This window comes from Alosa sapidissima, chromosome 3, assembly GCF_018492685.1.
Source record: "Alosa sapidissima isolate fAloSap1 chromosome 3, fAloSap1.pri, whole genome shotgun sequence".
Classification (NCBI taxonomy): domain Eukaryota; kingdom Metazoa; phylum Chordata; class Actinopteri; order Clupeiformes; family Clupeidae; genus Alosa; species Alosa sapidissima.
In genome coordinates, this window is record NC_055959.1 from 28,787,962 (window position 1) to 28,814,889 (window position 26,928).

At 41.3% G+C, this 26,928-nt stretch overlaps 2 protein-coding genes across 4 annotated transcripts in view; both read left to right on the forward strand.

The window, feature by feature from the left end:
• Nucleotides 1-4,433, forward strand: part of kcnh4a (potassium voltage-gated channel, subfamily H (eag-related), member 4a) — a 31,368-nt gene extending 26,935 nt beyond the window's left edge. Inside the window, exons 14-17 of the mRNA XM_042086369.1 lie at nt 284-666; nt 1,018-1,103; nt 1,677-1,753; nt 1,861-4,433. Of these exons, the coding sequence (XP_041942303.1) occupies nt 284-666; nt 1,018-1,103; nt 1,677-1,753; nt 1,861-2,799 (1,485 nt within the window). The 3' untranslated portion in view covers nt 2,800-4,433. The remainder of the gene's footprint in view (nt 1-283; nt 667-1,017; nt 1,104-1,676; nt 1,754-1,860) is intronic.
• A 4,607-nt stretch (nt 4,434-9,040) lies between these two features.
• Nucleotides 9,041-24,953, forward strand: LOC121705449 (ras-related protein Rab-5C). Of its 3 annotated transcripts, XM_042086444.1 has the most exons (8): nt 9,048-9,199; nt 10,965-11,039; nt 12,435-12,502; nt 15,345-15,758; nt 18,992-19,143; nt 21,389-21,511; nt 21,653-21,746; nt 23,050-24,953. In XM_042086444.1, exons 4-8 carry the CDS (start codon nt 15,593-15,595, stop codon nt 23,175-23,177), a joined length of 663 nt encoding a protein of 220 aa, XP_041942378.1. In that variant the 5' UTR covers nt 9,048-9,199; nt 10,965-11,039; nt 12,435-12,502; nt 15,345-15,592; the 3' UTR covers nt 23,178-24,953. The 3 variants fall into 3 exon arrangements, with proteins under 3 accessions (XP_041942377.1, XP_041942378.1, XP_041942379.1); XM_042086445.1 differs by lacking the exon at nt 10,965-11,039; XM_042086443.1 differs by lacking the exons at nt 10,965-11,039; nt 12,435-12,502 and having other exon boundaries at nt 9,041-9,199.
• The last annotated feature ends 1,975 nt before the right edge of the window (nt 24,954-26,928 follow it).

Genomic DNA, 26,928 nt, shown 5'->3' on the forward strand with positions numbered 1-26,928 from the left:
GTGGAGACAAGACATATTTTACCAATTAGGTCCACAGACAAACATAACATTCAAGTAAACAATATAAAAAGTAAAAATAAGAAGGCACATACAAGTCAGTCTGTCTGTCTTTATTTGTCTGTCTGTCTTTCTGCCTACATTTTTTTTTGTTCCACTGCCATTTGAATCTGTTGGAAATAAATGCTGTAGGACACATCAGTGAGTCTCAGCTTATCCTTCTCTCTTCACTCCACAAGCAAACATCTCTTCTCGTTCTCTTCTCTCACCCCCTATGTTTTTAAAGGATCGTGCAGAGTCGTCACTGTCCAGGGACTCAAAGCTGCCCTTTATCATTAAGTCTGAGGAAGAGGATGACCTCATCAAGGACACTAGTTTCTCATCCTCCCCTGGCCGACCGCCCTTGCACTCCAGTTTGGGAAGCCCCTGCCGACAGTCCTCCCTGACCACCATGTTGGGGGAGGAGCTACGCCACATCAACATGCTCCGCCTCTGCCGCTCGCCCACTCAGGGCTTCCGAGGCCGAAGCCCTTCCCCACAGCCAGCCAAAGAGGAGCTGTCCCCCAACCATGGGCCCACCCACACCACCAACAGCAGCTCATGCCATAGGCCAGCTAAACTGCTCATCCCATCCCTGACCTGTGTGAGCCCACTGGACCTGAGCCCCAGGTGCGATACAAACACAGAACAAACCAAGCATGTTGTCATAAAGACATCCAGACTTCCTGTTAATAGATGCTTACATAGATATTTTTAGTATTTTCAATGTTTATATAATAGGGCATATTTAGCCTCCTTTGCTGATGAGAGTATAGCAACCGCTATATTTGACCTAAAGACCTATAGGAATGAACTTAATGGCATTGATTGAATACCCTTGAATCGTTGCATTTTGTGTGGCAAAGCCTTTGGCATAGTGAGTTGTATAATGTGCTGTAAGAATGTGTGTGCAGTCTCATAACCAGCCTGGATAATAATTGGAACCCATTGTGTTCACCGCTGACTTTACGCTCCAAACAGAGTTGTTGATGGCATTGAGGATAATGAGAGAGCTTTTCACTTCAATATGGAGCAGTCTGTAGGCTCTACCAACACAGGAGTCAAAGGTGAGATTAGCAATACAACTACATGCATAATATCTACATCATATGACCGTCATTCAGTCCTGCATGTTCTATCCACAGATAATAAATCAAGCTTTTCAATTTCTCTCCATCCTACTCCATTCCTCATGCAATGCGTAGGTAATGTGTGTGTGTGTGTGTGTGTGTGTGTGTGTCTCTGTGTCAATTTGTGAGTGGGTGATAGCCCTGCTTGTGCTTCGTCTTTCTATCTCTCGCCTTGTAAATGGGGGTGTCAAGCCAGGTGGTTCTTAAATTTGCAATTCATAAATTTGTTTCAACTAATGTAGTGTTCATATACTGTAAGTCGCTTTGGACAAAAGTGTCTGCCAAATATCAAAACCATGTGCCCTGGTGTCGGTGTCCCGGGAATCATCAACGAAAAGCTGGTGAATAGAAATGGTTGACAAAACCTAAATATTCAGTCATAATAAATAGTGCATATATACATATATCATGTATGTGTAATAGAACTTGTAATGCTGACTGAGTTTATTATCAATCTTTTTGCTGATGAACTGACTATGTCAAATCTTCTGCTCTGACTCCCATCCCCAGACCCTTACCAGGTGAGTGCCAACCTGCTCCTGGAAACTGAGGATGTCAGACAGAGTGTCAACCAACTCAACAAAGAGGTAGCTATTCATGAGGGCTTGTATCAAGTAGATACACCTATATGAACACACAGATGTCAGCATGCACACTTGTTCATAACTTGATGGCTTTATTCCTCCTGTTCCAGATAAGTCATATGAATCAGGAGGTGTCAAATTTGACTAAGGAGCTCCATGAGATGATGCACTTCCTCCAGACCCATGTCACCCTGCCGCACTTCCACTCGTCCCTGTCCTCCTTTCCTTCCTTCGGACTCCAAGTGGTGCCCACTCCCTCGGTGAGCAGCACCCTGGCTGCCACAGCTCCCGACTGGCAGCCCCGGATGCCAGTGAACATGCCCACTGGTTCCGCATGTGTTCACCCCGACTCCTTGACCAGGGACAGCCTGGCCCACAGGAATGTGTGGGGCTGTGGTGGAAACACTGCCCAGGTCAGGGCGTCTGTGGTGGGCCAGGAAGGAGAGACGACTAGCCAGCACCCACCCAACAGTCCGCAGGCCCCCTGCCCACACTCCTCTTGCTACTCGGACAGGGACAAGGCTGCGGGGCTTGGAGCGGACACCCAGCAGAGTCCCTTCCAGACCTCCAGGACAACACAGAATTCTCCCTGTATGAGCCAGCAACATGCCCAGCCGGCACCTACCCGACTGGGTCTCAGCCTCTGCAGCTCTGGACTGATGCAGCCAATCGGTTTTGGTGGCTCAGTGGCAACCCCAAGCCCTTCACATCCCATTTACTCCCATGGCAACCTCAGCCGGTCCCACCCATCCCTTAGTTTGCCGGTGACCTCCGAACTCTTTAGACCACACTCCGGAATCCCTACGCCGATCCACACCTCCCTTACACCGATGGGGCAGTCTCAGCTCCATACTGTCGTCAGCCCTCTGATGCACACTGGGATTTGTAGTCCTGGTTCTAGTCTTGAGCTGCTGCTGGGCCATGGACACCCAGCTGGGTCCAGACAAAACAACCTTGTGGGCTCTAGTCCAGTCCACACACATGACCCCCCGCCCTCCTCCACAGCAGAACCACCTACATCAGAGAACAATGGAGCATCTGGAATGTAACTATAATGAAAATAATAATTATCTGAAAATATGTTGAAAACTATTTGAGATCTCTGGACAGCCACAAAGAATATTGGTGGTATTATATAGGATTATTACTATATAACTATTAATTAGCCTAGTGGTACCATTAACTAATGGTATTAACAAGATACTGTTCACTAATTGTTTTGTGTTTCGTCTACGAGGAACAAATTTAACATGGATTATCTAAACTGAAGCACATTTGTTGACAACATGCTAACAGTATACACAATAGGGTACAATAGGATTTCCCAGGTTCCTGAACCACTCTCTGGAATCTGACAGTGTCAGTGGTGATTCACTGTCTACAAGTTTGTCTGGTCAGATTTTCTACCATGGCCAAGGCTCTCCACTGCAGGTGCTGAGCACAATGGAGCAGGCTTTACAGGCAGAGCTCATGGTTTAGGTGAAAGGATGTTGATAGCTCAGCAACCAATCAAATTACACCCCATCACATGAGTGCACATACAGAACACACACGAGGAGCAATTTGCAAAATCTGACAAAAAGTATGTTGGATTGTATAAAGTATTGGACTGCACCTATAAAATTATGTCTTAGTGTTTTGTTAGGTATGATGTGAATCACCACAAAAAAAGTATCTTCAGTTGTCTAGTTAATAAGAACAGAAAGCTGAAAACACAAGATCAGGGGTCCGGTGGGATGTTATCTATATGTTGTCATATAATCACACAGTCATAAAATTATACACATTTTTGCACATTGTCATTGAATCTCACGTCACGCTGGGCAAAGTAAAAATAGGCTTGGTTATTGATGGACCACTGTGGGAAATCACCTACCTATAGCACAAGGAATGTATTACAGGAACACTATTCCTGTCTGAAATGAAATATACTTGCAAAAGTATATTTGTAGAAATATAACTGCAGTACATTTGCATGCATTCTTGTTTTCTGACATATGCATGAGTTAATATTCTGAAAACTATTTAATTGGTAATGTATCTAAAAGGAAATGCATCTTTGTGCATAAATGTTTCTAATTTTTGATTCAGGGCAAATTCAAGACCTGTATTTATTTTGCCCACAGAGCTTCCTTTATAAATTTGCTGAGTGACAGTATCTCTTTATGGAGACATAAGAGGGATAATCAGCTATATTAAGCTGATGTGAAAGACTATTCAGAAGACCAAATCTATACTTTCCAAAAGGTACCAAATCTAAGATTATGCCGATATTGGTTTGACAGACATGCAGATGTGACATTGGGCCCTGTTTTGGCGATCAGAAACAGCTGGTCAGAGGCACAAAGTTTATAGACATTAAAGGTGTGGCCTGTCCACAATCATTAATTTAATGGCGTGATTTTGTGATCAAACGCTGGGCGCAAAAGGGTTGTTCTTATGTTTCTTAATCAGTCATAGGTGTGCTTTTGGAGTAACATCCTTTAAACCAATGAGAATGACATCTGTCATTTCCTTTAACAGCAAGCAGCGCAACTTCAAACAGCACATCGGTATCTTGATAGTCAGCAGCGCATTTGAACAAATCTGCTTGCACTCAAGATCAGAACAGGGATTTCACTAAACCTTGCTTTACTAAAACCTGTTTGTGACTAGCAGAGTATAGCCTACATGCATCTGCACTCACCTTTTATTTGAACTCATAGGCTAAGTGAAACTAACTTCACCGTGGTCTCATTGTCAACGACAAAACAGTTCTACACAGTTAATTAAACTACATTCACTGTTGACTGTCAAGGGGTTACCATCGAAAACATAGCCTGAAAAAAGCAACATTTAACCCAATAATGTTCGAATGACTGAAAAAAATACAGCATATTGTGACAGTGCATCTTCAGCTGTGCTTTATATGCACCTTTCGACCAGGTTTTTCTTGGTCAGTGGCTCTAATGATTTTTAAAGGGTGTAAGATAGCGATTTTTGGATCATGCACCAGACCACACCTTATGCCGTTAATTGCTAAACCCCTGGGTGGAAGGTTTAATAAAAATGAAGCGCATGTCCAAAAATTCCTTACTTTATTGAGTGTAAGATAAGAATAAGCCTTGCGTTGTGCTTTGCACTCTCTTGCGCCGGGTGTACGATAGGGCCTATTGGGTTTCTACTTCATGTGTGTATTTTACCAAGTGATTGTACTATGTTGTGTTTAACGCCTGTATTTTGTAATGTGGTAATTACAACTTGTGATACTTGTGATAGGCTCCATCACCACAAAAAGAATGAAATGAAATTAATATGTTCATCAATGACAAGTAGTTGTTATCATATTGTTTCAGGTTATTCTCTGAATATTAGGGATATGAAAAACTGAATGAAAATACAATAGATGATGTCTTGTATGCAAACAATGGGGAGAGACCATGAGACCAGAGTTTGCCAGGTAAATCTAGAACATGACACTGTCTCATTTTGATCTCAACCGGAGACAGCATGTGAAATATTAAAGTGTCCTTGCTGTGTTCACTCTGTCCCCAACAAAATCAATTGTTCTGGGATCAATGAAGAGCTATACAGTTGTTTTTGGTAGGTTTATTAAGGATATACGCACTTTACTCTCCACTCCTTTATTACAAACCCCTGACCACACAAATGATCATAAAGTTCATATCAAATAAATCAGTATTTTCAATTGTATTGTCTCAGTTGTCCAAATAAGAACTTTCATTGACATGACAATACAGTTCTTGGATGTCCTGTTCTTCATTTCTATATTCACTTTTAAATGAATAATATGCTGTTCCTGTATTTTTTCTCTAGTTCTTTTCATACAGAAATACTATTTAAATTTAAAATGTAAAATAAGAATTTATGCTGAAAATAAGAATTAATAATTGATGTTGTTTATCTCATGTTTGATAGATTAGATAGATATTTGTTTGTCCTTTTGGAAATTCATCAGTATAGTCCACAAACAATACACATATCTCTGTTGTAGGCTGTGACAAAAATGTGCAGTGATGGAACAGAGTCCTCTAATCATTTATTGAAAACAAAAGGAAGAAATGAAAAGAAATAGAACATAAGGGTGTGGGCATTTAGCCAAGCTCAGGACGTGTTGCAATATGCTGATACTTCACATAGATTGTGCCTTCTAATTCACATCTAGTGTGGTCTGTTTCAGAGCAGTAACTGCTGTCATTTTGATTCACAAGAATCCAACAGCCAACAACAAGTCTAAAAACTAAAGTGTGATATGATTTATGGTTTCACAGGCCTATACTTCAAGTATAATTTGTGAATAATGAAATAAAATTCCATTCAGTGTGTGTGATAGGAGCCTGTTTTTTTCTCTTGTTTACAAAATCATTAGCCTACAATCAAAATAAGAAAACAAATAAGCTCAGTTCAAAAATAGATGTAACATGGAGTTACATTGATGCATTAGGATTAATTAGATAAAATCCACTATCCTTGTTATTCTTTTCTATGCTTTTGGTGCCACCCTTTGGTGTGAACATGATATGAAACACCCAGCTTCCTTTAGACATGATCTTAATGATCTTAATGATCATAATGATTATAATTATATAATCATATAATCAATAAGGCTGAAAGAAGAAAACAATCACATCACATTAGATGTCCATGCTGTTCAATCATTAATCACTAAGATGAAGGCTATGTCAATATTTGCATTTTAGTACTATGGTACGGTGTTGCCTGTAGGCAACATAGCCTATTTTGCCTTGTTGAAATAAAATGAGATATCCCTTAAAGAAATAAATACCACTTTAAGAACTAGACAACTCAATACTAACCAATGAAAATGCAAAATAGTGGTCACATGCCCCACAGGCGCTATTTTGACCCTTCTTTCAGCAGATGCACACGTTTGGCTGGGTATCATATTTTCTCCCTAGAAAAGTGTGAATTTCCATAATTTCCCTCAAATTTACATTCTTCAAAAAAATTGACAACCTTCACTGATAAGTAAAGATGTATTTTCAATCATTTTTATGTGTATAAAATAATGTATATTAATGTATAATAATAATGTATAATAATGTAATATTTTAAACATAGCAAAAATCTGCATGTTGCCCACAGGCAACATTGTACCATTATGGATGAATCAGAATAGGCCATACGTGATATAATTTAAGGAATGTAGGGGATTTTTTAGTTATTTAGTGATTTTTACTACTTTTAATTTTAATAAACAGTCATTTAAAATAATCTACATGATGATTTGCATTTGCATGATCAGCATTAATCGGGTACCTACAGGGTCTATAAACATTGAAGATGGTGAATGGGAAAATTAGATAGGTCTACTCTATTTCATTATTGACTTTCATAAAATATTTGACAGCTATGACTTTGAATATAGTTCCCATTTACTGTAAAAGTTGTGATAGCTGGTTGATTTGGGGCGCAGGCTGGGTTGAGGGGGTGCACAAGCTGAAGCACCTGACAGCTGAGGTATACAGTGTACACACACAAGGCTTACTCAATGTACATTTAACATTGAGAAAGATGTTTTACTTTTTAATTCATAATGAGACAATTTTGCCTGATGATGCCCTTCTTATATTGGGGCAGTTAAGCACTTAAATTTTGTGATAAAAGCATCAGATTTGGCAATGACAGGTGCCTTTAGTAGTATACGCTCCTGCTAACTACAGCTCATCAAATGTGTGCCTGGCATGGAGGTTCATAGACTATTTGCATTTTAGCCTCCTGCAAACTAGTCAAATATGCTGTGCATATTGCATTTAAGCCTATTTGAAGCAAAGGACAGATGGCCCAAGCGACAAGTTCAGCATTTTCTTCATTTTCATTTTATTTGGCTAGGCCTTATTCATTCTCCACCTGACGCCCTGTGACAAGCCTTAATGGCAATGAATATTTTCTTCATTTTATTTGACAAGGCCTTATTCGTTCTCAACCCGATGTCTTCTTGTGACATCAAGAATTATGGCAACAAATATTTTCTTTGTTTTATTTGGCAGTGAGCTCATGAAGAGTATATTCCAATGCACAGAAAACCGACCGTGTTGGCTAATGAAATGTATTGTATTATAAACTTAAATACAGACAAACACTACATTTTAAAAATTACAATAAATTGCACCAAACCCAAAGTTAAAAATTGCACACAAACAAACCCAAGTGTCAATTTGCCAGTAGCCTAGGCCATGGGTAAAAGTGACAATGTGCATCCTGATGAGTGAGTAGCATTGATGGCACAGGCCATGAATAAAACGATGAAGGGTGACTTGTATGATAATTCTTTAAAATAACACACATTAATTAAATCCTTTAAAATAACCATCATCGTCATACACAATTGTATCCTACCAAGGCTAACATGACACTAAAGAAAGACACACTTGTTTCATACACACATGTCTGATCAAAAAGCTAAAATTAAATGTACACATTTCTTATTTACACCCATAGGGCCCCATTGTAATTTGTAACTGCATGTACAGTGCTGGTGGCACAGAGTGTTTATTGTGACACCAGAGGTTCAACTTGTCAAACAACTTGTTCATATTGGCTGATAAAAGCATCTAGCCTAGTAGCCTACTTGTAAATTACATTTAATGGCGATTTCTGTTCTATACAAGGTGGCTGGTTGGGTCTTGGGTTGTAAAATCAGCCAGTCCTGAATCATTTACGCATTTACACAAATAACAAGTCCTCACTCTATATCATAATAAAAAAAAACATTCACACAAAATAACAAACATAGGCTAGCATGTTTTCAGTGATTTCATACTTTTTTGTAGCCTACATAATTCCACATGTGTTCATTAATAGTTTTGATGAATCTACAATGTAAATCGTCATGAAAATAAAGGAAACGCACTGAATGAGAAGGTGTGTCCAAACAGTGTGGCCTGTAGGCCTACTGTATTTGCTAAATATAATTCGATTAATGTATCGTTCTACCAATAGCCTGTGGACATACAGTCCAAATTTGTTGAGTTTCTTATCATTATTTCTAATAAGGCCTAGGCTACTATTTGGCCTGCCCTCTGGAATTCTCAAAATAGTTTCAATCTTTCAATCTTTGGACTTCGTTCATAACACGTCTTGTCAAAGAGTTGGAATATTTTGCTGATGTCCCTACATAATACTCCGAGGTAGGTCCAATTTGCCTACATTTCCCAATAACTGTGTGAATGGTGGTCACATAGCATATGGTTTACTATTGATCACTGAGAATGTCTATCAAAAATGAATCCCACCTATGAGGAAGTAGAAGGATCACGGAAGTCGGCTTGGTGTAGGCGGAAGAGAAGGCCTGGGCCTCTGATGCAGAGAGAGAGCTGAGAACTGCGAAAGGGAAATTTTGACCAGGGCTGGATCTGTGGAGATTTGGGTTTACAGAGAACACTCTGACGCGCCAATAAAAAACGCTCATATTGTCTCTAACAAGAGGTAAGCAACATGTCTATTTACTTCTAAACTTATGTTGTCCAGTGTTTTTCCATGTCGCCTGTATGTAACGTTAGTTGTATAGCATTCTAGCCAGCTAGCGTCAAGCGACTAGGCTGGTGGTGCTCTCTGACTGCTAGACCACTCGTCAAGCAAAACTTCGATTTATTTTCGGTAGGAAAACGAGTAGGTGTGAAAATCAGATGACAGATATTCTCAGAATATCGGTCTTTGGAAAGTGAAACAGATTGCATTGCAGCTCGTGAATGAAACTGGACCCATTACTGAATTGTCTTAGAATATTGAGTGTAGAGAGCAGGAATTGCTAGCCAATGTTAGTTTAGCTGGTGGCCACTGGCCTGCTAACGCTCGCAATAGTTATTGCAGTTTCGATGGTGAAGGCTTTTGGTGTCCTTATCTGATGTGAGTTTTCTTATTAAAGGATTATTTAAGGTTTTGAGTATTGCCTATTTTGTTGTACAAGGCTGAATGAGTTGTCCCTGAAATATGCGCAGCGGTAGCGTTAACGTTTAGATAGGCGAAAGCCTCCCTAACATTAACAAATGTTAGCTCTAAGTTACCTGATGTATGTGATGCTTTCCAGTTGATTAAATAATGGTAACTGTGTCAGTGCTCAACGGACTTTAACATAAGACATGTTGCATTTTGTAAGCTTATATGTCACATATCTGTCCCATTGTGTTAATGATAGCTAGCACTGACCTGTCCATAAATGGGTTTGGCACACCAGGTAGGAATGACTTTACCACCGCTTTAGGCAGTCTACATCATAGTTATTAATTTAGAAAGTGATCCATTGGCTACGATAGTCGTGTGTTCATTTTATGATCATAATCACTCTTATCTTGATATAGCTACATTATGTGTCGTGGACGGCGTAACGTTAGCCAGTAAGGTAGACTACAGATTTTATGGAAGCTTGCAAACTAGTTGACTGTCAGGTGATGTCGATGTCAGCAATCTTAACTTTAGCTGCTACACTTGTACTCAAGCCGTTAACTTTGCTTTGAACTTGGGCAAGGCACGTTGTCCAAATATTACAATACGCGTCTTTGACTGACATATTCCTTAACGTTATCATATTCAAGTTTCTTACAAATTCTGAAGAGCTTACCTTTGTTAACCATTTTTATTGTTATGAGTAAGTCTTGACCGCGGGATAAATTATTACAAGTTTTCATCATTAGATTAAGCGTTCGCTATGAAAAGGGTTTACGTCAGTGTGGGTGAGAAACCTGTCACATCACGCCACTTTTCAAGCGAAACTATTCCACATTCCCGTTAACGTTAGCAGTTGGTTGCGTGCATTCTCACACAGCTGAGTCATCGGCCGGGTTTTCTCTGAAATTGTCGATGTTTGTAGATGGGATAATTCAAACTATTGAAACATCTCTCGTTCACAGTAGTGGGGGGACATTTCCGAAATGTATGCCAGACTGTATGCCATATATATATAATATATATATATTATTTTTTTTTCATTTTCATAGCTCGTGTGAAAATATGAGAATTTGTGTCTATAGGTTTATCCTGAGGTTAACCTTTGAGATGAAAAGGTTTTGTAAAGCATGAACATCAACTGCCTCAGACAGAGGACTGACTGTGTTGGACCTTGGCCTAGAGAAATGATTGCTCCGCAAGTTACAAGCGTGAGCAAGAGGCTAGCAAGAGAACGGTGTGGTCAATATGCGCTCCGTGATGATGGACAGCATTATCTCACTTTTCCAACTCTCGTGGTTCTTTCCAGCTTCCATTTTCTTCCTCTGTCGTTTCCTCTCGGTAGTACGTCCAGTGTCAGCAGGCCAGGCAGGGACGTTCAGAGGTGAGTCAAAGCTGGAGTAAATGGAGCCTGAATGGGAAAGCCTGTCAGAGGAGGAGCCTACTGAACTAGCGCAATCGTCATCTGTGAATCATAAAGATAGCATTGGGACTCCAATGTGTGGGAAAGGTAGCTTAAAACATTTGAGTGCTAAGTATGATTAAGTGGTAGCAAAAGGTGTAAGATCTATCTGTTAAGGTTATGAATTTAGCAGAGGGTCTATACGAGTATAATAGTGACAACAAATACAGTGTGTGCAGTAAAATAGCAAAGTAGATGAGAAACAAAAAAAATCTAATCTACTTTGCGTGCGTATGCATGTGTGCATATGGCCGCATCTGCCAGATTAATGCTGCTGCTCATGTTTCATAGAATTGTAGTTAAAAGTACCTGCAACTGAGTTGAGTTACTTGTTAATGATCTGAGCTTGGCAAGCATCCTCTTTTTATCACTTGCTATCTTTTGCATGCACACACTGACAGACAGGCAGGCACACACACACACACACACTCCTATGATGGAGCCAAAGTGGACATTTAATGACCACTTTGTTTTCGATTATGTTCTGTGACTTTAGGGTCAGGCTGCATGTTTACATGCTTCCCCGACTGAGATAAACAGATAGGGTGACCATTTTCAGAAACAGGAAATATTAAAAAATAATCTTGTATAGCAGTCAGCTAGACAGACAACACCATAGAAACCTCACCGCTGCTTTAATATCCTTATTGAGTCAGATAATAGATACATGGCAGAAGCGCCTTCGTTCTTTTAATAATAGCCTTAAGCCCAGCAGAGACCACACCCTGACTTGGCGGTTTGTTTGTGTGTGTGTGAGTGACTAATGCCACGCAGACCATTTCTGATCCTTGAAGATGCATTCTCTTATCACCTTGAGCCAAGCCTGTGTGTTACCAGATATCATTTAAGCCACTCTCTCTTTCACTAACTCACGTGTATGTACACACAAAGGAAACACACAAAGGAAATATTTTCTTCTGTGCTTTCCCCCCCTGGCTCAACCTTTGCCAGCAATGGGATTTTTTTGGATATATATATATATATATATATATTACTGTTTTCTGCCTGGCTCAAAAAGAGGGGGAAGGCCTCAAGAAGCAGTACCCAGACCAGTTTTACCACGATCTACTGAGCATTTTAACTTGGGTTTAGAGACCACAATAACGATCATTTTGTGTGGTTTACATTATTCCAACCAACATTTAATTGAACATCTATTCTACACACTTGCAGAGTATGTGTTTTGAAATTGGTCATCCTAGTTGGTTGGACTATGGAAATCTGCATTGTTGTGATGTCTCTTCCCAGTTCAAATACTCCCCAGCAGGCCTAGATCACTGCCAATGCTGGCTGCACCTCTGCATCTTTTGATTTCAGATAATTGCTGGCAAATGGCGTGAAGTCGCTGTCAACTGCGTCCTTGAATATCTTGGGTGAATTCAGAGGTTTGTAAATAAAGTCTCTTTCTCACATGAGTTTCTATGTGAGTTGCAGTAAAAAAAAAACAACAACCTGGGATGGATAACCTTTTTACGTCTTTACTCCCTCCCCATAATGGCAAAGTTATGGGATTCCACATGAAGGCATTTAACGGGTTTGAATCTCTGTGTGTACCTCTCGAGGAGTGAACTTGCAAGAGTTATTATCTTGGCTATGGACTAGATGCACAACATCTTGGTACGATATTGAAATCTTCAGATAACAGCTTAAGAATTTTATTATTATTGTATTATCGGATTCGGCAGATATGAACATTTCTGCAAATATTCCTGACGGAAAGCTGGGAAGCTGTGTGAGAATAAGGTATAGGATTTTTGGGACCCTTTATGTGTAAAATCTAGCAAAATGTGCGCTAGTAAGAGGTTTCAATGGTCCTCTGCTTGGACGGTGGGCCAACTTGTTTGTTGGAAGACCGTTTAGCCTCACTGTAAGAGTTTCCCAGAACCTGTTGGTAATAAATGATTGTGCGTGTGCGTGCGTGCGTGTGTGTGTGTGTGTGTGTGTGTGTGTTCGTTCGTGTGTTCGTTCCTTGGAGAACCTCTTGACACATTTTCAGATGAACTCGCCGCCAGAACCTGAGTGTTGCCACTGGACTGCTGAAATGGCACACATGCCACATGAGTCCTTATTTGTGTGAACATCTTCAGTCTTCACCCACAGGCTCACACAATGTCCACAGTCCTCAGCGGAGGAGGAGCCAAACATTCATTTGTTCGTCTGTCTGTGTTTGTCTCCGCTAAGTGCCTCAATAAGTAGTAGGGGAGCTGAGCATACATTTTTCATTCTCTCCCTCTCTCTCTGTCTCTTTTGACCCACTTTCAGTGGTATGCCATTAATTCTTCAGCGGAGCTGTGGGCCTATGGAGGACTGATTGAATCCTTTGACTGAGCGTTCCTGTCTGTAATGGCCCCACCGTTTCAGTCTTGAGATTATCATTAGGGCGAATCATGGACGGATGTTTGTTGTTGGGAGACTATTGCTCGACCCTGGCCCAGTGTCCATCCTTTTCAGTTCTGTGCTGAGGGCACTGCAGAATCACACTGATGAGAAGTCAACCTCTAAAAGACACAGACACACACACACACACACACACACACACACACCTCGTCTCATTACTGCAATGAAGAAGCACTGACCTGACAACAACAGGCACAGGATTAGTCCAAAGCATATGTTCCATTTCTCTTTTTTTTTTTTTTTTTATCTTTGTCCCTTTTTTCTGTGGTTCCTGGCTTCCCCCTTTAAATAGTGGCAGCGCATTTCAAAGTAGCGCACCTGCTCATTTGTGTTGTACCTTCAGGCAGGGCACACACACTTGCATACACAAGTCACACATGCCACTGTGTCCTTTTATACGGAGTGACAAAAATTATGAGACAGCAGAGGCAATCTGTTTTTTTTCCCTTCTTGAGATCTTTAAAGAAACACATTGACGATTTTACTTACAACTTACTTTTGAAAAGATGACGCAAATGTTGAATGACATCAGTGTTTCCCATACGTTGACTTATTTGTGGCGGCCCACCACAATATCAACATTGACCACCGCACAATGATTTTCCAGGTTGTACTAAATTGTGCTTAAATCTGGTTAGCATCATAACCACGCTATGCTAATTTGTCAAAAACTGTTGCATTTAAGTTAATTCTGCAAACCAACCACCACAAATGGAATTCAATTATCTGGGAAACACTGGACATCTTCAAGTTCCTTCAGATGGGTTGGTCATGGGTAGGAATGAGAATCAAGTTCCAGTTCAGAACCCGTTTTACATTTTTCAATCCATCAAATCCATTCAAGTGTGTGTGAATGTGTGTGTCTGTGAATGTGTGTGTGTGTGCATTGTCTGATACTCCTGATCTGTCACATGCAGTGGATTAGACCTGGCCTAAAGGCTTGCTGCCAAAAGCAAGTCTGTTCTACACTCCTTTTCTCTTTCTCCCTCCCTCCCTCCATCTCTCCCTTTCTTCTCTCCTGCCCTCGTCCACCGTGTCACTCCACACATCCCTCCGATCCCTGTTTCCACACCATGCTTGTCGCTTTCTTTACCCCTCAGTTGTAGTAAATAGTTTTCCCTCCTTCCCCTCCTCCTCTTTTCATTTCATCTGTTGTGTAGAACTCACACTCCTGAGGTCTGTGTGGGTATGTTATCTGCACTGGCCTATAGACCGTTTAGTGGTCAATCAGGAAGTAAACCCTGCGGCACCCCCCCCCCCCCTCTTCCCCCCAGGCTATGTTTACCTTTTATCTCAGGTAAATATAATCAAATGATAAGGCCTCTTATTCCCCACCAACCTACCTGTCCTAAGTGAAGCTGGCTAATGTAGGTTTCTGTGTCATCAGAACATGCAAACAGAACAGGGCATATGTCCTAGGAATGGCGCGGGGTTGTCAGGTTGTATCCATCAGGAGCTTATGAGGTAGTCTCATTCCAGATAAGACCATGGGTACCGAGGGGCATTTAGCCAACCGGGTTTGTGTTTATTACAAGAGTATGAAATGGCTAGTGAAGATTTGATAGAATGCTTTGGAGAATGTGGAGCAACATGGTAATTAGGATGACAATGATGTGGATAATGTAATACTGTACTCTTCTCACATTTTTGTCTACACCTAGAAAGGAAATTATACCGCCAAGATTTGCATATATAAAGTAAATTCATACTCATCCATTTGCAGAATAAAAGAAAATAGCTCAATGCATGTTTTCAGTCATAACACTTTGGAAGATGACGACCTGTTTATATGATATTAACATCATCCTGTGTTCTCTCCTTCCCTTCCAGACGGCCTTGCACTGTCCTTCTTCTCTCAAGACTCCATTGGCCCGGTCCAGCTTGGCACAGTACAGCCTAGTCCAGCCCAGACCTGTCCTGTCCAGACGAGAGACCCTTCTTTCTCACCCACGCGGCTCTTCTCTCCACACACACACACACACACACACACACTCTTCCAGATCCCTCGGACCCACCGTTCCGCCGGAGTTAGCCCAGCCTCCCCTCTCCTCTCCTGGGGTTAGCCCTGTCTGCACAGCATGGCGGGTCGCGGAGGACCAGCACGGACCAATGGGGCAGCCGCAGGCAACAAGATCTGCCAGTTCAAGCTGGTGCTACTAGGGGAGTCGGCGGTGGGCAAGTCCAGCCTGGTGCTGCGCTTTGTCAAAGGACAGTTCCACGAATACCAGGAGAGCACCATCGGAGGTACTGTGTGTGTGTGTGTGTGTGTGTGTGTGTGTGTGTGTGTGGCACCATCGGAGGTACTGTGTGTGTGTGTGTGTTTGTGTGTTTGTGTGTTTGTGTGTGTGTGTGTTTGTGTGTGTGTGTGTGTGTGTGTGTGTGTGTGTGTGAGAGAGCGAGGCGGGAATGGTGTGCTTGTTCTCTGTGGTATGTGAGCATTTCTCATGTCAGATGAGGGTTAGTTCAGTTCACTTTCTCAGGAGTGCTCTCAAAAGAGGAACTGTAATATTTGCTGAAGTCTTTGAGGGTGGTCCAGGCCGATAACGTCATCTCTGCCCACGTCAGCCACAGTTCCGATATGCATGTCTGAGCTGTCGATCACATGACTGCCACTTGAGCACACACTCCACACACACACACACACACATGCGCACACAAGGAGTATGGAGGACATTGGTGTCAATAGTCTTCTCTGTACAAAGGAAGGAAACTGACTAACAATGGTGGCTTCCTCGATCCAGTCGACCAGCGTCAGCCACTGTCTTTAGGCCAAAGTGTGTGTGTGTGTCTGGTTTCTACCTGCGGCTTCCTGGACAAAACGCAGCAGAACTACCACAGTATACGGGATTGCTAAAAAGAGCAGAGTGCAAGTCTGATAACTTCTGGGGTGTGCACGCGTGTGTGTGTGTGTGTGAGTGAGTGAATGTTAGCAAGACAAAGTCTGCAATACTGTGAGTGAGGGGGAAATGTGTGACCCATAGGATGGATGGATGGGGCGAGAGGGCTACAGAGTGTGTGTGTGTGTGTGTGTGTGTGTGTGAGAGCGAGAGATGGGGGGGGGGTGTATGGGCTTGGCTCTGAGAGGCAGGATATGGGATGCTTACAGCAGCATGGCTGAAGGAAAGCGTCAGCAGGTTTCCTTTTTTCCCCTCTTCCTCCCTCTCGCTGTGGTTTGTTTCTTCAATGTGCCGTCGTCAGTGGGCTGGTCAAAGGCCATGAGGCTTTATTGGTTAGACAGAAAGAGGGGTGAAATCATGTGACTCAGAGGGCTGAGCAAGCACAAAACTCTCAAGTCTGCAGGATTACTCCATAATTCTCTCCCTTTACACCCCCCACCCCCTCCCTCTGTCTCTCTCACTCTCCCTATCTGTCGGACTTGTATAATACCAGTGCTCTACGGTGGGTTGCCTGCTGTTTCTAGTTTGTCTTTAGGCCAACTGGTCCTCTCTTTGGCCCCTGCAGTCTGAGGTGCTTAGCCTGCCTAACACCAGACTGATCCTTAAAAGACAATTGAGCTGGGAGGCTTCGTTTAGTTCCAATTTCCAAGGAGTGTAACCAGCAGGGAAATTAAACTTCCATTAACTTAAATTAAGGCCTTAACTCTTACCAAATCTTTTCGGAAGTCTAGCAAATACATCTTTCTTGTGAATGAAGGTCTTTAAAAAGCAGCTGTTTTCTCAATTCCTTAAAATCTAAGTCTGTTCTGTAATACTTAGCCATCAGTAGCACAACCCCTGGTTTTGTTACATTACATTACATTTGGCTGACGCATTTTTAGCCAAAGCGATCATAGCACTCCTAAGCGTACTTCCTTGACTGTCCTCGTATAAAGTCTGACTGCCCCATACTGGATAAGCAGTTGTGACTAATTCCTGGCTTTTGAGGTATATTGGAAATTGTTTTGACTGTTTTGTCTGGGTTCACCCAGGCTATGAGGTCAGGGCTCTACAGTGCGCCCATTTCACTCGCACTGGTGCGAATGACCTCTAACCATGTCAATGTTTGTCTACAAAATACACCGCAACATCGAGAAACATTACTGGTGCAAACCATAGAATCACGTCACGAATTCAGCATAAAAACTACACCTCCCATCAACGTTAGCAGTTTGGCGTTGTGACTCGCTAGTAGTCGCTTCTATCAAATCCAAGAGCGCGCGGAAAGTTAGACTAGCCAGCCAAGATGCAAAGATTGAAGAAATTAGTTCTTCTATCCACCGAATTCATTGGATATAGGAGGAACAGGATGAGATTCTGAGAATGCAGTGAGAGAAGGAAAGGTAACCTAACATGCCTTTTAGCCCAGTTGACGTATTGGCTGCAATATGCAAAATATAGCTGTAGCGAACCGGCACAAAAGTAGCCTCCCGTAATACTCCCATTTTATTCAAAGCTACAACTCCAGGCTTCCACGCATGCTTGTTTGTTTACACCGAATACAAGCTGAAGTGCAAAACGAAAGTAGGCCTAACGTTTGCCTACTTTCCCCATCAATGCAGATATTTCAAATAAAAACTAAAAGTATAAAACATATATCCTTGATTAGCCTATGTTGGGTTTTGTGGAAGAGAAAATGTACTGTTTTAGTAGTAGTATTAGGCAGTATGCAGTCAGATAGGTCACCATGGGCATATTTGATTTAGCTCTAGATGGATTCACAAATAAATAAATTAGCCTACATTTGGCAGGATACTTGATATACAGGCTAAATGCAAATATGGTATTATATTATTTTACATTAACAAAATGTAGGATAATAGAACAGACTGAAAATAAAGTAGGCACTGATCTTTAAAATCCTGTTTCCTGTAGCCTAAATGTTGTCAGTCATTCTTAATATTCGCAATTGGTGCACTGGCATGTTTTAACTGTTAGCTGCAGTATAATGTTAGATTATGTGTAAGTTAAGTACAGAACTGACTGTGCGCCCAAATTTTTGTCTGTGCTCCTACATTTTTTTAACTTGGGCGCACAAGTGCTCCTGAAAAAAATGTTAGTGTAGAGCCCTGGAGGTGCTTGTTTGCTTTAGAAATGACTGCATGCTATGTATGCATTGACTTTTTGAGAAGATACACTAGTAATTTCTTTTAATATCATGTGTTCTGTGTTTCACTGTTGCCATGTCAACAAGAGAAAATGGTCAAGAGATGAGCAGCAGTATTTTGCATAAGTGTGTGTGTATGGGTAAGCTTATGTGTACCCTATATTTTTGTGGGGGGCTGCATTAATTAGATTTCCATAGTGCTTGGGAATCTTCAACTTGTAGCTTTAGTCTACAGTTAGTTGTCTCATGATTTCAGCATGTAGTGTTGTAAAGTATCACAAGTGCTTTTCAGTGTATGTGTGTTGAAATGAACAGGTCACTGTTATTGTTTTTTTTTTTCTTTCTTTGCATGTTGCATGAGCATACATGTAATATATCTCTTTCTTCTCCCCGTCCCTTCTTTCTTTCTTGCTCTCTTTTTCTGTCCATTCCAGCTGCGTTTCTCACACAGACTGTTTGTTTGGACGACACAACGGTAAAGTTTGAGATTTGGGACACAGCAGGGCAGGAGCGCTACCACAGTCTGGCCCCGATGTACTACAGAGGTGCACAAGCAGCCATCGTAGTCTACGACATCACCAACACAGTAAGGAGAAAACACACACACACACACACACACACACACACACACACACACACACACGCACACACACACACACCTTATTATATAGAGGAATGCAAGAATTGTAAGCAGCCACAGTGTGCGACATAACTGAGCAAGACTCCTGCAGGTGTGAGGCAGACAACCAGTCAGAGGAGCTTAAGCAGCTGTTAAGCAACCATAATATTGGGGGTAGGTGAAAACTATAATAATATGACCTACCCCCCATGTGTTCAGATCTGCAATCCCTTTATTTTTATGGAGCATTTGGCCTCTTGTCACACACATATTCACACACAGACTATTTAGCCATAGGCTTGTTAAAACCAACTCTTGTACACAGATGCATATCAGTCACCTGCAGGAATGTGATTCTTTAGTGCGCTGACTACAGCTAGTAGTTAAAGTTGATGATTGTTTTAATAGCTACATCTCAGACTGGCCTTTGCTCCTTATAAATTACCTTGCTACCGCAGCGCTCTCAGCACATGTGTATCATGAGTGCTTTCTCCTGTGACACAGCAACAAACCACACTAAAAAAAACATAGTGCTCTCCTGTGTTAAAGTTAACACACCACACTGAAAACATAGTGCTCTCTCCTGTGTTAAAGTCAACACACCACACTGAACACAGTGCTCTCTCTGTGTTAAAGTCAACACACCACACTGAAAACATGGCCTCCTTGGTGGAGGTTGCTAGTTATCTTTACACTGCGCTACCTGTATCAAAATAATTAATGTCATTTACCAGAGATTTAGGTGTCAACAGACTACATGTTGGTGCAATATGGATTCGTGGCAAGACAAGCATGGATGCCCACTGTCCTACTCAGTCAATGTTGTTTTGCCATTTGACACTAGGGTTTTAATCTGCCTGAAGTTGTGTGTGTGGTCTAGGGATGGAAATGAGCACCTGCCACCATTTGGTGAACTTTCCAGCCAATAAATTCAACAATCTAGCCGCGAGCTAGCATACCACAAATATACAGTCAGTCCGGTCGAATTTTCATAGGTATTGACTGTTAAAAATAAGAAAGTGTCTGTAGGGATGTCATGTAATGTTACCAGCCTATAAGGGTAAATCACACTGATTTGGAGTTATCTACAATAGCTACCAGTGAGGGAGCCGCCACCCGCAGCATATAGGCACTGGCACAGAGCTTCACTTTCTACCACTATCTGTTGCTATGCTTTCATGTGCCACCGCTACGCTTATTTCAGGATGACTGCATAAGCATAAACCTAGCGAGATCTGTGGATTTGCGTTGTATCTTCACAGGCTAATATTTTCACGCGAATAGTTCTCTTTTGAAGTGGCCCACATAGCCTAGGCTACTATTTTAATCCGGCCTGCAACACCTTCACGGAAAACTGTGACACGCAGCTATTTAGACCTATGAGGCAGGCGGACACACATCTCCACACCCATTCGTCGTTGTGGAATATCTCTCAGACTCTTCACTCGATTCATTATAAACCGTCAGAATAAACAGCAGAACTTACCGAACACAAAGGTATAAAGCATTTCCCTGTACAATTAGCCATTCCAGAGTAATCTGGTTTTGAAATTGTAGCAAATTTCTACATGGTCTACAACTTTAGGCTTTTGTAATAGCCTACATGATTTCATAAAAGGCCAAATACAAAATAAATGTTAAAAATATCACCTAGATAACAGTAAATATTAAAATCAGAGGATATACGAGAGTTTGTCAATGTAACCTTAATGATTTATTTCCACAAAATGCTATATGCATGTATTAAAGCTGAGCTGTACTTATTGTTCAATGCATGATTTCATAACAGACCTAATAGAAAATAAATGCTAAATGTTAAATGTAGCCTAGATATTTGTAAATATTTAAATCAGATGATGCACAGTAGCTAGGTCATGTTGGATAGTTGGATAATAGGATGCTCCAGAACTCACACAAACAGAGTCTTAAAGGAGCCACACCACTTTTATGACAAGACAGTATGGCATGAATGTGGTTTTGTTGACCTTTAGTTTTGTTGCTACTGTGCATAGAGCACAATCAGCACAATGAATTGTTTTCACAATAATTCTGATAAGCGTGACCATTTTGGTTACTATAATCACAATATCACATATTATATCAAAAGTTGAGTGGCTGGTAGATTTTGGAATCCACCAGCCACAGTGGCAGGTGGACAAAATATTTCATTTCTGGTGTGGTCATGTACACGATGTGTGGTTGATGTTCCCAGGACACATTCACTCGTGCAAAGAACTGGGTGAAGGAGCTGCAGAGACAGGCTAGTCCCAACATAGTCATCGCCCTGGCGGGGAACAAGGCCGACCTCGCTAACAAGAGAGCTGTAGATTTCCAGGTACAGTTACGCTTTTCCTTTTCTCTCTGTGCTTTCTATGACCTTATCTTTCTCTTCCCCTTTTGCCTACCTGACACTTGCTCTGTTTGCCTCACCTCCATTTTTTTTTCTTTTTTTTTTTTTTGGCCTTCTCGACCGCAGGAAGCACAAGCCTACGCAGACGACAATAGCCTGCTCTTCATGGAAACTTCTGCAAAAACTGCGATGAACGTCAATGAGATTTTCATGGCCATAGGTAAGGCACACAAAAACATTGCCGATATCTAAGCTCGCTGGTATTCGGTTATTAAGTGATGATGGAATAATGGGATAATAAATCTCTTTCCGGGTCCCACGGCTTTTAGAGCCGCTATTTTTTTCTCCGTAGACAGTAAAATAAAATAAATCCGCTATTCAGAGTAGCCTTTAAGAAAATTGTCATCCTACTACTTGCTTGTTGCATCAACCTAATAAAATCCTATTTTTTGCGGAAGCCTGGATGTTACCCTTGATTGTATCATCTGGCTGCACAGCTACAGTAATTACTCTGTTAAAGTACAGCGATTTTGTTTTACTCTTACTAAAACGGAGGTGATGTTGACAAGGTTTACAAGTTCCGAAAACCGGCTAGCTGCGCTGGTAAAAGTTTTTTTTGACGAAAAAGCTGGTGGACCTGTGACGTCGAACTTAACAACCGGATATAAAGCTGATCAATTCTTAATCCATAAGGTACTGGTGCAGCTGAATGTGTTTTAGAGTAGTTTAATACAGATGTTGTCTGTTGTTGTTGTGTTGTTGTTGTGTCTGTTGTTGTGAAATGCTGGCAGGGGTCTTGCAACAGGCAGTACAGCCTTCTCAAGTGGAGCACTGCGCTTCACAAGTGTGCAGATAGCAGGATGGAACTGAAGCAGTATGCCAGTCATGCGTGTGCAACAGGTTGTCAGTATTTCAGTCAAGTATCAGTACGGGGGTCTATGCTAACCTAAGGCTATACCTCTTACTTCGCCACCAACAGTGCAAGCTGATCTAGTAGGCCTTTCCTAAACCTAGTTGGCAGCCAGACAACAATGTCTTTGCTCTCTGAATAATTTTCACATTCTATTAGCCCTGGCTTCAGTAGCACTCCTAATACTGTTTGTAACGCTTCGTCTGGCTCTAGCACTGCTGCCATTGTTGAAACTACATTTCAACAATGTCCTCATACTTTGCCACCCCCAGATTGCTGATTGGTTGGGTTCATCATTTCGTCTTGCTATAATCTCAAAGAAATCTGACCTGGGGGCAGTAAGCGGGTAAAGCAACAGGCTCTTGGATCTGATTTAAGTCTGTTCTGAGGCTCCGGTTTTAGCTTAATTGATTATGTGTGTAGCTAAGCAAGTATGTTGGACAGGGATACATGCATGGTGCAGAAGGAAGGCTGGAAAGCTTCAGGTTGCAGGTCTGAGAACACTTATAACTTTGACTTTGACTGAAGAAAGACCGCAGAAAGGTTGTTTCTATTGGGGTGGGATGCTTTCTGTGCATCATTCTGAGACGGACCATGTTTCCCTCCCCTCCAGCAAAGAAACTGCCGAAGAATGAACCACAGGGCGGCGCCGGAGCTGGAGGACGCGCCAAGGGTGGAGTCGACCTTCAGGAGGCGGCCCCTCAGAGCAGAAGTGGCCAATGCTGCAGCAGTGGGAACTAACTCCTCGACCAATCACAGGCCAGCGATAAACAAAATGACCGAGAGTATCAAGAGGCACACCAACAGACAGTATCAGTGGATAAACACATACATACACGCATCTGTGTGAATCATCAGTTTGAAATGACTGTCAATCGAGTCCACAAAAAAAATACCATTTTGTAGAGTAAAACACATATCTGTACCCACTTAATGGCCATTTATTCCAAACCCAAATTTCCCCATGTGCAGTGGGATATAAACCAATAAACTAACAGACTGGGCTTATGAATTGATCTTTTGATATTGAAAGTGACAGTGTCTGCATAGTCTGTGACTGTCCAAGAAACAAACACATAAACCAAGCCAGCTGACTGTCTGTACAGAGCACACACACACACACACACACTTTCATACTCCCCTCACATACACACACATACATGTGCACTAGATATAGACCATCAACAAACAAACAAACAAAAATGAAACACAAGTCCTGCTCCACTGGGTATGTGAATAATTGGAACCAGTCGCACTTCAGGGCCTCCTGCTCTTCTCCAGTGTCTGTGTCTTTCCTTTTAAAGAGAAAAGAAAATCACAAACAACACAGCTGAAAGGAATAACAGACACCCTCCCTTCCTTCCTCCCTCCCTCCCTTGCTCTTTTTTTCTCCATCTCAGTCTCTTGGCCTTCTGTCATTGGTTCAGCTTCCATTTTGCCACAGTATTTCAATGATATTTTAAGCTACCCTAAGATCTTCCCACCCATCCCTCGTTTCTCCTGGGTGGGTGCATGTAGCCAAAATGATTGAGCTTCCCCTTCCTTGACCCTCTCCTTTTTCTTTTTCTATACTTTCTCATGCGGGATGAGTAGAATGAGGTTTATCTTTTGTTTGTTTTTGTTTTGTTTTTGTGTATATGATTATTCTTGAGAGAGGGATCGAAGATGGTGGGGGTTGTTTTTTTTTTTCCTTTCAGGTCTTGTAGATTCTGTATTATTTCATTGTCTTTATTAATGTTGTTATAATGATTATCTTTGTCATATTATTACTACTACTACTACTACATTTCTGGCACAAACAAATGGAATATGATTTCATAGGCTAGACCCTCTTTATATTTTTGTGTGTTCTGTTTTTTCCCCAATCATGTACCACATATGAAACTATATGCATAGTGCATTAACAGTTGTTATTACACAAATGGCATTTTAGCATTAATGAATCTTTTTTTAATCATTCAGATATGAAATTACAGATGTGAAATTGAAATAACAACATAGTCAGACCAGATTTCATCTCTCTTTGACCAAAATCACGATTATGTGTATTGAGAAAAAAAATATGATGTTGTATTTGTACAATGTATTTTTGAACAGCACTTTACACCTGAAGGGCCCAGCCACAGGGTACTGAGGCCTCCATTGTTGAGCTTCACCCCGCACCTTCATAAGATCTACTTAATCATTAAAACAGTGATGACTGACTATGGACATAGGGTGCCAGGACATTCTTAATGTCAGGAAAATAAGGCCCTTTTTGCCAGTGCAGTTTGACGTAGCCACCATTGTTCATGTTCTACCAATGAACATGCACGTTATTGCTTGACAATATATAGCATAGCTTTTGTGTCGGAGACGCCCTTCAAGTAAAGTGCTACTGTATTTTCTTTCTCCTCTTCATACATGTAACAAATCAGTAGTAATTGTCAATACAGTACCTTCCCAATATAAAATACTGTCATCCTCAACTTTGTTTCCTATGGAGAAAAGATTCCTCTACTTCTGAGGTCTATGGTATTGAGTGGTCTTGGTCTATCAGTCCCGCCATGGTTTTGTTTTGATTTTTCTGTGTCTTTTTTTTACTTTGGTTATCTGTAGGGTTTCTTCTGAATGGTGTTGTTCTGTGTCTGTCTCTTTAGGCATCTCAGACTAGCACAGAGTCTGCTGCCAGATGGACAGCTATTTGTTGTTTGTTTATTTTTTTTTGGGGGGGGGGGGGGGTGGCAGAGAAGGGGTATGGGAGATGTCATAAAAACAGCTAATTGTAATTTTACCAATAAACATGGGGGAAGGTAAGTCACTGTGGCTCTGTCTGGTCACTAACATAATGCTATATGGACAAAAGTATTGGGACACCTGGCCATTACACCTGCATCAACGTTTACGACATCCCTTTAGAAATCTGTTGGCATACATAGCTATAACAGCTTCCAGTCTTCTGTGTAATCTTTTCCACAACATTTTGAAGTGTGTGTGTATTTGCCCATTCATCCAGAGTAACATTTGTGAGGTCAGGCACTGATGTTGGTTGAAAAGGCCTGGCTCGCAACCTGCTTTAGTTCATCCTGAAGGTGTTCGATGGGGTTAAGGTCGGGTTGACTGCTCTATGCGGGACAGTCTTCAACACCAAATTCCCCCAACCATATTGTTATGGACCTTGCATTGTGCACCCTATGACAGCATAGGCCTATAGGAGTAAAATGGGAGGCATCTTTTCATTATGTATGAACGTAAGCAGACCAGCTTCAGCCTTGACGCCGGTATGGGTTTGCCTTGAATATTGCATGTGAAAATCAAGTCCAGGATGAGCCCACATGACTCGATTTGACATCACACATTAAGCCCAGCTGGCAGCCCAGAGCTGTGTGGTTTGCTCTCTGGTAGCCTACACAGTGAATCCTGTGTCTCCGATTTTTAAGTCCTCATCAGCATTTGAGGAACAGCGTCCTAAGCCGGAAGCCTGCACAGACAGTGTAATGAAGAGAAAACCATATAAGGCTTGTCTGGAATTCGACGCATTCTTCCTATTTTCTCAGTCTGAATTTCTCGATTCATCTGACCTCACAGAATACGTGTAGCCTTCTGTGAAAACAACGCTTTTCATTAGGTGTCTTTACAAAATACAAACCACACTTCATTACGGATCCTTGCAAACCACACTTAACCAACATTTAAATGAGTTTAATATATGATATGTTCATATAGTCTAGCATATGGTATATGTTTTGATATATGTGAACTTTTATGCTCAATACCTTTAGGAATCACGCACATTTTTATATAATTTAAGAGTAATCTATATGGTTTTACCTGTGGCGTATTCCACAAACGGAGGTTTAACAAACTGTTCACCTTAGAGAACTAAACCACTCGCTTAGCCTACTCTAAAACCATCCGCGTCTTGATCTACGTCCTATACATAGAGGGCAGCTAACAAACATTCAGAAAAAGTCGGTAAAGGGGCTATTTCACACAATTTGAGGGTGCTGAATTCAAATATTTTGTTTACCAAGCTCAATTTTTAGTTTTAAGCTTGCTAAGTAGGCTAGCTTAATTAGCATAATTCACATACTTTTTGGTTTTGCCATCAGATATCATAGGAATTGCAAAAAATAAGGCATTAATACTCTTTGTGTATCAGATATGTTGTAGGACAGGACAGGAATTACCCCAATGACCTTCAAGTAGCAAATTAAAATAAGCTCAAATTAAAATATAAAGATTCAGTATGACGTTTAGAAACAAAATAGATTCCTTGATAATAAATTGATAGTAGGTGACTGCTCATTTTTCTGTCCTTTGTCAATAATGAACAGTTGTCAATCTTTACAGAGGATTTACACTGCATTTTTTTTTTACTGTAAAGGCGACTGCTTGCCTAGTTAAAACATCTCACTGGTGCTCTTTCCTATCATTCAAATTCCAGCCATGCAGAAAAATGGAAGAGTGCATGTTTGAGGAGTGCTGAAGAATGCTATGGAGATTGCGTTAC

Excerpts from the sequence above, each read along its gene's own strand:
- LOC121705449 (XM_042086443.1), top strand. The coding sequence starts at position 15,593 with ATGGCGGGTCGCGGAGGACCAGCACGGACCAATGGGGCAGCCGCAGGC. Across the intron at positions 15,759-18,991 it reads CCAGGAGAGCACCATCGGAG|CTGCGTTTCTCACACAGACT; the intron begins GTACTGTGTGTG and ends TGTCCATTCCAG. Across the intron at positions 21,512-21,652 it reads AGAGAGCTGTAGATTTCCAG|GAAGCACAAGCCTACGCAGA; the intron begins GTACAGTTACGC and ends TCTCGACCGCAG.